The sequence below is a fragment of the Nelumbo nucifera genome, chromosome 3, assembly GCF_055504915.1.
Source record: "Nelumbo nucifera cultivar China Antique chromosome 3, China Antique-T2T, whole genome shotgun sequence".
Lineage (NCBI taxonomy): Eukaryota > Viridiplantae > Streptophyta > Magnoliopsida > Proteales > Nelumbonaceae > Nelumbo > Nelumbo nucifera.
The window spans coordinates 107,427,240-107,440,725 of record NC_142651.1 but is presented as its reverse complement, the minus strand read 5'-3'; the positions used below and the strand labels follow the sequence as shown (position 1 = coordinate 107,440,725).

At 33.0% G+C, this 13,486-nt stretch overlaps 1 protein-coding gene across 12 annotated transcripts in view; it reads right to left on the bottom strand.

Annotated features, from left to right (window-relative positions):
* LOC104598752 (flowering time control protein FCA-like) overlaps nt 1-581 on the bottom strand; it is a 30,960-nt gene extending 30,379 nt beyond the window's left edge. For 10 of the 12 annotated variants that reach the window (XM_010260941.3, XM_010260944.3, XM_088900905.1 and 7 more), the window contains exon 1: nt 16-581. In XM_010260941.3, the coding sequence (XP_010259243.1) occupies nt 16-322 (307 nt within the window). In that variant the 5' untranslated portion in view covers nt 323-581. The remainder of the gene's footprint in view (nt 1-15) is intronic. The other 2 variants (XM_088900902.1, XM_088900906.1) reach the window with 2 other exon arrangements.
* Nucleotides 582-13,486: the final 12,905 nt, after the last annotated feature.

The following is a 13,486-nucleotide window of genomic DNA, read 5'->3' as shown; positions in this document are numbered from 1 at the left end:
AGAATCTTATCCTACCTGGAGACCCACCTCGACCGGAGAATGGGAAACCACGTTTCTGCCCTGAGAGAGGAACCGGATGACCAGAGCCGAAATCCCCACTGCCCATTGACCGGAATCCGCCACCTCCAGTCGTGTAATTGGGTGGACTGTTAAAAGGACGGTGTTCATGATGGTGGCGCCCTCCGCCAGAGAACCCACCTTTATAGTTAGGATTACGGTGGTGGTTCATGGGGTTCTCAGACGACCGCGAAAACATTCTCGAATGCCGGTTGTGGTGGGAATCTGGATTACTTCCAGATCGTTCTCCCCTGTGTCTATCCATCTTTAAAGACAGTGTTTTAAAATAAAATAGGAACAATTGCAAACCCTAAAACAACGAGATGAGTGGACTTGAAGGTACAGGAGCGCGAAGATGGAAGGAGAAACAGGTTGATGGAGAATCAGAAGAGAAGTCGTCCGCTTGCAAATTGCGATGGTACAGTACAGAGAAAAGCGGGGTCTCCAAGGTTGGATTGGCGCAGGTTGGGAATTGGGAGTTGGTTTGGATCTGCTACCAACATAACGCTCTCAACAGTGTTGCAACATATTGTTGGGACGTTATTGGGACCGTATATAGAGATAGCTGATCCGATCTCAAGCGGAGATCTCCTCCTACTGTCCTGCCGTAAACTCACTGTTGCAATAGATTCCAACAAAATCTATGTCCACAGTCTGCACACCTAACGATGAAACTGAGACCCACCAGATGTGCGGTCACAGATGACATATTAAAGGGGATTCGGATTCGAGAACTGAAACCCTGGAGCCCTGGAACCCAGATCCAGAAGGCCAAATCAAAAAACAATAGGCTAAAGGGCGTGGGATTCCGGCCTTATATAGGAAAGATGGGAGAGGGCTGTAAACGTCTCTGTCACGAGATCGACTTTTATGAGGATAAATTTGTGCCCACATCGTTCTAACGGCCTTTTGTGACCTTGCATAGGTATTCGGTCCACTCGGATACAGAAAGATGCCTCTAAAAAATATTCCATAGACGTGACGCCTGAATAACTGATGCCACCAAATGTCTAATTACTGAATAGCCCCTGACCAGCAAAAGTGGATGATAGATGAGTGGTGGCGATTGGAGACCAAGAGTATCAAATATGGGATCTCTCAACATCATTTGATACTGCACATCTCGAACACGGCGGGGTCCCAATTTTATAATAAGACTGATTTAATAATTTTATTTATTAATAATTAATAATCAAAATTTATTGTTAATTAACTAAAAAGTATTTTAATATCTAAAATTTTAATAATTGTATTTTTTATTTAATGTTGATTTATAGAAAATCATTATTGTTAATTTAATATGAATAAATATTTTTTTAATAAATTTAGTTTTATTAATAATTTTAATAACTAAAAGTATTCAAAGTTATTGTTAATATCTAAAATTTTAATAATTATATTTTCATTTAATGTTGATTTATAGAAAATCATTATTGTTAATTTAATATGAATAAATTTAGTTTTATTAATAATTTGTAATAATTTTAATAATTGTTGTTATTTTGATTATTTTTAAATGAAATTTTGATTAAATTTAAATAAAAAAAATAATTAAAAAATCTAACATTTTTATTAATTTCACTAATAATTAACAATTATATAGGAATGATAATGGGGTGGGTTCAGGGCTAGACCTGTTCATGGGTCGGGCCGGGCCGGGCTTTCACTCTGTATTAACAGATTTTTCTAAGGCCCGAGCCCGAGCCCGGCCCGACCATCGGTCCTACAACTTGGGCCCAAGCCCGGCCCTCATAAAAAGCCTGAAGCCCGGGCCTAGGCCCAAGCCCGAAATTTAGCCCATACTGTTACTACTACTGAAGCGGTTAAATAGAGAGAGAGAGAGATTATAAAGAAAATAATAAAAAATATATATATTAAATTATAAATATATATATTTTAATAAATATTATATTTTTTATATAATATATAAAATACATATTATATATTTTATAAAATATATAATGCTGAGTCGGGCCAGGCTGGGCTCAGACCGGGCTTTTTCGACAAATCTCGAGCCCGGCCCAAAACACAGTCGGCTTACTATGTTAGGCCAACGGGCCTAATTACATGACCAAGCCCGACCGGGGTGCGTGTCGGGCCATCGGGCTACCCGGCCCATGAACATGTCTATTAAGGGCAAGGCACCCCATCCTTTTCACTACCCCATAGTCAAGAGACTCTACCCCATCACCACCCCATCCCCAGTGTCAAGCGAGTTTAGGGCAAGACAACCACTCCTCAATGTCGGGCGAGTTCAGGGGCAAGGCACCCCACTCCTTATCAATGATGGGGAACCCTTGAATTTCCCCACCCTGTCCCCAATATTAGGCGGGTTCAGGTAGAGTTGTAAATTAGGTCGTGTTGGGCTGACACGACATGACTCACATGCCCCGTGCCGGACCATAGAGCGTCTCGATCTGTACCTCCCTCCCCTAGGATAATTTGAGGATCAGTTTAGCATGGCCCACAACCCGAGCCCGAATGGGCCTGTGCCGTGCCGTGGGCCGGGCTGGTCCATGGCCTTGGGCCAGGCCAGGCCGTAGACCGGGTCAAGCTATGAGAGGTCCATTTAAAAAAAAAATTGAAAAATATGTTTCAATTTTTATTTCATATGATTTTTTATGTATACAATTGTTTATATATACAATTATACCTATTCATGGGATGGGTAGCCTAACGGCCTGGCCCGGCCTAACCTGTTATTTTTCAGACTTGGACAAAATTTCTGGCCCGTGGGCTCGAGCTCAGGTTTTCTCAAATAACCTTGGCCCGATACTATTACATATATAAAAATTTCTAGCCCGATATGTATTATACTATTACATATATAATAAATATAATACATATATTAATAAATATCAATTTACTATTAGAATATATAAATTAGTTTATTAATTTAATAAATTATTACTAAATTAATATAATATTAGTTTATAAAAGTATACTAAAAATAAGACATTTTGTGTACAGATCAGACTTCAGGCTCGAGCTTCGGGCTTTATATAAGGGTTGTGCTCGAGCTCAAGATCTAGGCCCGATGGTTGGGTCGGGCTTGCACATTTTCTATTCATAAAGAGGCACGTGTTAATTATAAAAATTTTATAATTAATTCTAGTATAGTATAAAATATATATATATAACATTTCTATATATATTAATATAATTTTTGTTATTTAAATATTCTATAATAATATTTAACATATATGCATATAACTTCCAAGTTGAGCTTATTAGGGGTTGTTTAGCTTGGGCTTTATCCCTTAAAGCCATCATTGGACTCCAAATGTTTGATACCCAATTAGACTTCGAGTCTAATCATAATAATGTGTGGGCATAGTACATATCTCAGTTTGACCTAACTCAAAAGAAAATAGTTGCTTGAGCCTACAAGTTTATGGGGGGTGTTTTTCCCTAACTCCTAGATTACGTTGATCACCTTATGCTCTCTCTAATCTCTTCTTCAACAATATCAGTGAACCAACTATCGCATCCTGTTGTTGTCTTTCCCATCTGCAACAATATAGACAACACTTGAAACTACTGTGAGTAGCCTTCCAATAAGAAGGTTGCCGCTCTATGTAAAACCCATGTGCTTGGTGACCAGGGAGATAGAGAGTTGGGGTCAAGCCCCACCATTGGATGCTAGAGAATGTTAGAGAAGCACCATAAAGAGAAATAGTGAGAGAATGTGGTGATAGAGCCCGTGTGTCAAAGAAATAAAGAAAAAGATAATGCATACCTACAAAAAAATGTGGCCAATTACCTTTGTTTGTTGTGTCAAATAGCTCATCCATGGCCCCCCAAGATGACGATCTGTGGCCTTTGCGAGACCTTCCTCCATGGTTACCTAGTTTTGTGGTGAGATCATCGCCTTTGGGAATGTAGGTGAAGGCATGGATTCTCTCTCTCTCTCGTGTAGGGTTTATGTTTCGAGACACATTGGAAAACTACAATTTTCTCCTACATTTAATTGGCCAGCTCCACTGCCTTTGGCAAGAGATATGGGAAAACCAAATGTCTCTTGCATTTGATTGGTTAGATTTTGAATATGACGTGGAATTAAAAAACCAAAAGAAAATAGGAAAATATAAAAAAGGAGAAAATAGATAAATACCAGTATACCTTTGGTGCAAGAAGAAGGCTGCTGACATGGACAGACCAATTATATATATATATATATATATATATAGATAGATAGATAGATAGAGAGAGAGAGAGAGAGAGAGAGATATAGATATAGATATAGATATAGATGTGTGGTGTAAGATCATGTTAAGAGGGTGTTGTGACATATTTCGTTGGCACTTGGTACTTGATCTAAAAAGTTACAGGTGCATAAATGGATCATCGAGACCGGATTTCATAGGTACATCACTACATCCCACTTGGGAATATCTCTTCTATTTATACATTATTATTCACGGGGAGATGTTTACAATGCATGGTGAGATGTGCCTGTGAGTTTAGTGTGAGGCGCCCTGTGTGAGGAGCATATTCTAATTCGAATCTAAAGTGGTGTGAGATCATGTTGAGAGCATGTTGGACATATTTTGTTGGCAAGTGATCCCACTATTTATCCTTTACAAGTGCATGAATGGGGTTAGGGCTGAAGTCTAATTAAATGCAAACCCCAAATTCAAACATGGGAAACAAGTTTGAGTTAATGCTTGGATTTTTCAGGCCTGTTTGGAAGGGTTGAAGGCTAGTTTTACCCGTTTGGGATAGGGGTGCAACTTGGGCAGGCCTAGCCTGAGTTTGAACTGGGCCAATCCAAAATTTTATACGAGCTAGGCTTGGATTTTTCATCCTCAGGCTAGGTTCGAGCTCAAGAAGTCAGACTTTTTATTTTTCAAGTTGGGCCCAGGCCTATTCCTTAGGTAGTTCAAACCTGGCTTGAGCCCAGCCCAACTATACACATTCATACATATATATGTATATGTATGTATGTATGTATGTATGTATGTATGTATGTATGTATGTATGTATGTATGTATGTATGTATGTATGTATGTATGTATGTATGTATGTATGTATGTATGTATGTATGTATGTATGTATGTACGTATGTGTGTGTGTAAGTTTTGCATACACATTTACATATATATATATATATATATATATATATATATATATATATTATACATATTTGCATAAATACACGCATATATATAATTTTAGAGTGGGTTCATTGACCAACCTAAGCCTAGCCCAGGCCTGACCTTAGGCTTGGTTTAGGCTTGGGCCTTAAGCCAAAATTTTAGGGTTAGGCCTGGGTTAACTATAATCCCGGCCCAAGCCACCCAACTTGCAACCCTAGTTTGGGATTGTTGGAGTATAGGCTTTTTGAGATGGACCGTATATAGATGACCTATAATAAATTATATAGGCATTTGGCACTGGAGTGTTTCAAATTATTGAAACTGGTAGAAGCAACCACAGGAAATGGCAACATCGACTACAAGAAAAAAAACCAATATTAGTATTGGAAGTATGACGGCATGAAGTGGTTGGTGTTTGCTAGGGGTGAGCAAATGGGTAGGTTCTACCTCGAGTCGGCCTTGAACAAACCCTACCCAATCTATTATAAGGTAGGGTTGGGTTCCAAATTATTGGAATTGACCCCTACCCAAGTCAGTTCCAAGGTCTAGGGGTTTACCCTACCTGAACCAACCCAATGAACTAGCCTTGATTGGCCTTGATGGACGTGGCCTTTGTTGGCCTTAGTGGAACCAACATTGGAACTGAAATTGCCTTGAAATAAATGTCAAAATATTTCTAAGAATGTGAATGTTTGAACTTAAGCACTCATTATTACAAAAGCCATGGTTTTACTTGACTATTGAGTTACTTAAGTAATTTGATAATTTGTTTTCATTTTAATATTTGAATGTGTATAATAAATAATATAAAATGTAATATCTATAAGATTTAAATTATAATATGATAAATTTTGAATCATATGTTAATATGTTATAATAAGCTACATATTAAGTTACTCAATTTAATCAATAAACATAATATAAGTTTTAAATTATATATTACCATTATTGAAAATCAATTTTTTAAAGGACATGTTTCATTTTTTTAAGAGGGAGAGTAAACAAAGAGCATGTTCCACAGGTAGACCCTAGAACCAACCTCGGAACCACCAAGGCCAAAATCGACCCTATAACCGATCTTCAAAGGGTAGGCTCCGATTTCAAAAACTTGGGACCGACCCCTATAGGGTAGGTTCCGGATTTTGCCATGGAACCAAACCAAATCAACTCATGCTCACCCTTAGTGCTTCCAATACCCAAATCGGCAACAAATTCTAGCAATGGTGGAATTGGGCTGAGCTCCAAACCGGCTAAATGGATTTTGGATTACTTTGCAGTTCAGTGTCAAGGAGGCCTATGAGCTTCACAATGGCAAGAAGAGAAATGAGGAGGAAGAGGATGGAAAACCCTTTTGGTGGGGTTTTGACTTTTGAGTGTTTTCCACATCTTAGAATAGTTGTTTGGGTTTATATATGGTGAGATGCGATGCACCGTATCAAATTAAATCCAGTGGCTAACTGCCTACTCGAATGACAACGGGATCCACGTGGGACTACCGTTCTTGAATCGGTGGGGCGATTCAAGAAACATCAAAAAATGTGTTTCAAGTAAAAAATGCAATTGTGATTACCAATGCAAAATCATTTTTTGACCGTTTAATTGTAAAACTCATTTTCATATGCATTTTTTTTATCGATACCATTTAATTGCTGATGTGGCATCAGCAGAATCAGAACGATTGTAAAACACTCCGGTGCCAAAAAACCGCTATGAGTGGTAACAAACCAAGGACCCAAGTCCATTGTCCAATTGCCCATTAATCATTTTTAACGCTGTGTTTGCTTTCACCTCTTTGAATTATTAATGGTGTATTTGGTTCCAAAGAAAACATAGGTAAAGCAAGTGAAACCTTCATGAATCTTGTATAGGTTTCCTTAGCTTTTCTTTCCTTTTTCTATCTTTTCTTTCAAACCAAAATACCAAATACAGCGAAGGAAAAACTACATGGAGGTACCCTACCTTATAATTTGGGGCAGTGACATGGGCCTCATCTTTCACTAGCTATAAGCCTATAACAAGATATTAAAAAAAAACAAGATATATACTTTCATAAATCAACACTCACGTCTAGGGGTGAGCAAAAAAAAACCGAAAAACCAAACCAACAGAAACTGAACCAAAAATTGGTTAACTGAACTGGCTGATTCGATTTTGGTTACCAATATAGAAAACCGATGATTAACCGAACTAACTGGTATACATATATTTCTATATATTTGTGTATATTATATTATACATTATATTTTTATATATTATAAATTAATAAATATGCATTATATATTACATATTTATAATATATGATATATTATTTAAAATATAATATTATATATATTTATAATTTTTATTATATATATATATATTTTAATATATATTGTAAAAATAAAAAAAAATGAAAAAACAATGGTTAAACAAACCGGTCAGCCGATTAATCAATTGGCTTCAATTTGATTTGTTATTGGTTTTCCAAAAACAGATAATACCGGTTCGATTAACCAAACTATGACAAATTTACGAAATTACGAAGAATGGCAAATTTACTATAATGCCCATTTGTGGGTTGAATAGCTAAGAAAATAACACTACAAAATGATAGATGGATACGGTTGCTTCAACTAGCATACCTCTTTGGGAAACTCATCTGCAAAGGTACACAAATTGTTGTATTGTTTCAACACCGTGTTCGTTCAATTTTTAAAATGAAAATGGGAAAGCAAGGATTAAGAAATAGGATTCTACAGACTTGATAAACATAGAGGACAAACGGTCTCATAAAATATGCAATGATAAGTTTAGGAAATTTTCAATGTTTAAAATGCACATGACATTACATGGTCTAGATAATTGATGAAATGCTAGACTTGAGTGTTAATATACATGGTGAGACAATATATAAGTAGGGATTTATAGGTCATATAGTGGGCCATGGTTCCCCTGGATTCGCCTCTAATCTAAACCAAGATAGTTGAATTTTCAGCTCAACCATCCCAAACGGACCCTAAGCATCTCTTGAAAAGTCACTGAAAGAAGCTCTAGTAGAATTTTTTTTTTTTTTTCTACAAAATAGCTATCTTAGGCCTTCCAAATTTTCATCAAACATTACTTAGTGTCCATTTAAGAGGGGTTGGGATAGAGATGAATTATAGGGCATCAACAACATTAAGGCCTACCTTGGGTCGTGCCATGCTGGACATCCGAGCTAGCCAATATGAATTAAAATTAAAATTTTAATTTAACTTTATATTCAAATTTACAGAAAATACATGTAAAAAATTAATGTATATATTAATATATAATACCATATATATGCTATATATACTACATTTATATAGATATATATTCAGTAAAATATTATATCATATGCATAGGATACTAAATCTTTAAGAAATGTAAGATACTATCTATATATTTAGCAAGATGGTCCAGGTCACCTTGCTTCTCCTTGCTCCATTAGACCATTACCCCAACTTTGCATTCTGCTTGACTCCCTCTCCTCTCCCCTTCCCACCACTCCCAATCTGCCATCTCAGCACACACACACACACACTTTCTCTCTATCTCTCTATCTCTTTCTCTCTCTCTTCATTTCTCTCCGATCCCATTGGATTCTCTCTCTCCCCCACAACTCACGTCTCTCACTTTCTATAACAACATAACTTCTCTCCTTAATTATCTCAATGTATGCTTTATCCTCTCATTCAATGCTATATCTAATTCCCCTTTATTCTCTCCACTCTCCCATAAAAATAGGGCCATAATTTATTAAGATTTGGTTTTCAAAATCAAACTATATATATATATATATATGTATGTATGTATGTATGTATGCATGCATGCATGTATGTATGTATGTATGTATGTATGTATGTATGTATGTATGTATGTATGTATGTATGTATGTATGTATGTATGTATGTATGTATGTATGTATGTATGTATGTATGTATGTATGTATGTATGTATGTATGTATGTATGTATGTATGTATGTATGTATGTATGTATGTATGTATGTATGTATGTATGTATGTATGTATGTATGTATGTATGTATGTATGTATGTATGTATGTATGTATGTATGTATATAGTCGTGATTTCAAGCAAAGAGAGGGAAAAAAGAGAAATTCGATGTTTCCTATATATTCATGTCATCTTTCATTATTGTTAAATATTAATCTATTGTTAAATATCCATTAGTTATGAAAATGATTAAAAATTTCTGAAAATATTCTACCAAAAATTGTGAAATAATTATTTCAGAAATAATTTGTTATTTAACAAATATAAAATAATTTAATAATCTATAAAAAATTAATAAACAATCCATTATTTAATAATTTTTGGTTCTTCATAAATGTTCAAAATTTCAACATTTAGTGTAACTTGCATTGATCATTGTAATTTAATACATTTTCATTAAATTTTTACAATAATAATTTATAGATAAAAGATATTACTAATTAGTATAATTTACTAGTTTCTATAAAATAATCAATATTTATAGTTAAACAATTATCAAGTAATTTATGGAACTCTTTAACTAATAATCCATAATTATTTTTAAATAAGTAATTAAAAAAATTAATCTATGAAAAAAAATCTCCAAAACTATTTAAATAATAATCCATTTACTATTATTCAACTAAACAATTACTAAAAAAATTAGGAAATTAATCTATTAGAAAATTTTTCATAATTATTTAAATACCAAGCCATTATTACTATTTTAATAAATAAATTTTAAATAATTTAGGAAAATTATTAAGTCTATCCACACCAATGTAGACCACTTGGTTGACTTCGATCGTACATGGTTTTACATTAATTAACAACAAATGGTTTATTTTTAATTAAAAACAATGTAATTTATCATAATTACATTAATTTACTATAATTACATTTACTTTGATTAATAGTAAATAATTTAGGCTTAAAAGTAAATAGTTTATATTAATTTATTGTTATTGTAAATAATTAATTTACTATACATTACTTCTAATCAATAGCAATTTCAATAAATTTTTGAAAATTATCATAAAATATTATAATTTATTGTTAGTTAATTAGTTATAGAAAATTATTAGAATTGTAGGGATGGAAATTTTACCTATAAAACTAGGGCCCTACACTGCCCTACCCTTGACAAGGCAAGTTTTCTCAATTCTTAAATGGGGATGGGGTAGAGATGGAGTGGGGACAAGGAAAATATTTTTACCCCAAATTAGGGATGGGGTTTGCATATAATTCCCCAAACCCGATGATAAATTATTAAAATATATGTATATTTAATATTTATTTTTAAAATATCTCTATGTTTTCCTCATACTCTTATAATCCTAAGATCCCATAATTTCATTTATAAAATACCCCCAAATTGTCATAATCCAATTCCTAAAATACTCTCAAATGCCCATAATCCTATTTGTAAAATATCCATATATTATATTATTTTAGGCGGTTGCCTCAAGGTGGGGAAAATTTGGGGATTCCCCATCCCGACGGGGAATGGGTGCCTCGCCTTGAACCTACCCTACCACTAGGGTTGGGGTGGGGGTGGAGTAGAGGAAGTCTAGGAATTTTCTTATTTTTTGAATTTTTGAATTTTTTATTTTATGTCATTTTTGAAACAACCAATGAGATGTTCTCCTTCCCCATAAAAAAATTACCTAAAATCTCTCTCTCTCTTTCTCTCTCTCTCTCTCTCACACACACACACACACATTCCCAATAACCTAAATAATCTCCTCTCCTAAAATTTCTCCTAAACTACCTCCCCCACTTTCTCCTAAATTATATCTAATCCCTATTTATCTCATAAATTATCTATAATTCCTATTTATCCTTTCACCCACTTTATATATATATATATATATATATATATATATATATATATATATATATTCAAGTAGTTAAAATAACTAAATTATGTAATAATGGTATAAATTATAATTTTATGGATTGTTAAATTAAATAATTAATTAAAATTTCAAAATTTAAATAATGGTATTATTTAAATAACTAAATAATATTATAAATAACTAATTTCACTTATAGCAATTAATGATTCTAGGAAATAACTTAAAAAAAATTAATATTTATTAATTATAAATTTAAATCTTAATCTATATTTATTATATATTTATATATTCTAAAACTAATATTTATTGTATTTTCAGTAATTATTTACAGTCTTTTTTGTGATAAATATATTTTTAATGATTGCGTATAAGTCTATTTTTGGTTTGTTATTTAACAAAAGTTTTCAATAACTACTGTTATTTAATTTTTTGTACTTAATGAATTTATTGTATTTTTGTTATAATTTATTGATTAATATTTATTAGAGGTTAAACTATTATTTGAGATTACACTATTTACTGACTAATTCTAGTATTTATTGTATTTTAATTATCAATATATTTTCAACAATTGTGTATTTTTGCTATAAATGTTCAATAATTATTGAAGGTTAAAATATTGTTATTTATTAGAGATTAAAATATTAATTTAGCTAAAATTAGGAGTGTTCACAGGTTGGTTCGATTTAGTTGTAGGTTGTTTGACCAACCAAATCGACCTAGTTAGGTTGGGGAGTTGGTCACTCGAAACCAATTGACCATTAGTGAAAATTGGACGACTCGGGCTGCTTCGGTTTGGGTCGATTTTCGGTTTGATCGATCGGTTCAAAAGATTTAAACTTAAAAATTAAATTTAAATTTTAAAAATTACAATATCATTAAAAGATAATTTTAAAAATTTAACCTATGATATAATATTTTAGACTAAGAAATATGGGAATTTTCCCACTTTATCATATTAAAAAATATATTTAAAATATAAAATATTAATATATACCTGTGGTTGGCTTGTTCGATTTTGATCAGTTTATAAATGGCTAAAAAAAAACTGATCCAAAGCCAACCATAAATACTAGAAAATCGATCGATAAATTAGCTAAAAGCACCACTAAATTAGCTATCTTCCATGAATGCTTCAATATTATCTGAACTCTCTCCCTTTCTATATAAAGTGAAACAATTGTTGTCCATAAGAAATCGTGATTGATAAATTCAGTAACTACATTAGAAAATTAAAAATAGGAAAATATATTGGCGAGAAACAACTAGAATTATTTACTCTATTTTCTACAGAATTATTGTTGTGTTGGTCTTAAGAAATATACTCAAATTGATGGGTTCCTCTTTCCCATTTTTATTTCTTATTGAACTAGTAGTTATGCACGTGATTTGCACGTGACAACTGAAAATTTGATATATGTGGTTAAAATATTAAAACACGGTGTCATAAATGGGATATAAGGAGGCATACAACATTAAAGAGATGATATCATGTCAAAAGAAAAACACAAGGTCTTAGATATTTGGCTTTTAGCACTTGGGCTTGTGCCCCCTATTGCAAAAATAAAAAAAGGAAAAGGTCTTAGCATGCCTTTAACCTAAACAAGTTGCCCAACTTTGATGGTAAAGTCTTAAATTATCTAAAGAAACTTCTAAGGGAGGGCCTCCTTCTGATGCTTGCATTCATTCAACCAATAAATAAATTTCTATTAAATAAAATAATAAAGAGGTATTAAATAAGAACTCAGAAATTTTAAACAGAAAATATGAACAAATATTTATATAAAAATAATAATGTAAAATAAAATCAACATAAATTGGACAAGTATAAATAAATATATGTTTGTCTATATAAGTGTTTACTTTTGAGCTTTGTCTATATAAGTCCATCTTCATTCCCTTGGGTTGGACATGAGCCAACTAGCTGCTTGAATCAAGCTCTCATGATAATCTTGCCTCAAGCTTATGATGAATTCCTAGGTGGGTAAATAATTTTCCCATCTATGGAGAAAGTTGCCAACATTTGAATGGACAAAAATGCCCATTTTAATAATGGAATTTTATGGATAAAATGGTCATCGCCTTATTTACATGAGAAATAAAAAAACATGGGTAAATGCACTTACCCAGGTAAGTGTTTTCCAAGAAAAATTTACCTAAGTAACTGCATTTACCCGGATAAGTAACTTACTGAAAAACAAATGAGGCCTCAAGAACAGCTCTTCGGCTCCTCCCCTTCCCAAGCTCAAGCGACATTAAAATGGTGACAACAGGCTATGTTTCCTATTCTCACCACACCATTCTATACCAGCTTTGAGAAATGACAAAATACATATGAAAATATAACAGTATGACAAACATCTTACGGAAAGGAAAGGACCATCATAAAGAAATAACCATAATTTGTCTAAACTATAAGGAAATAAAAGAATGACAAAAATGACAAAAGAATTGATGGATAAATAAAACAACCAAG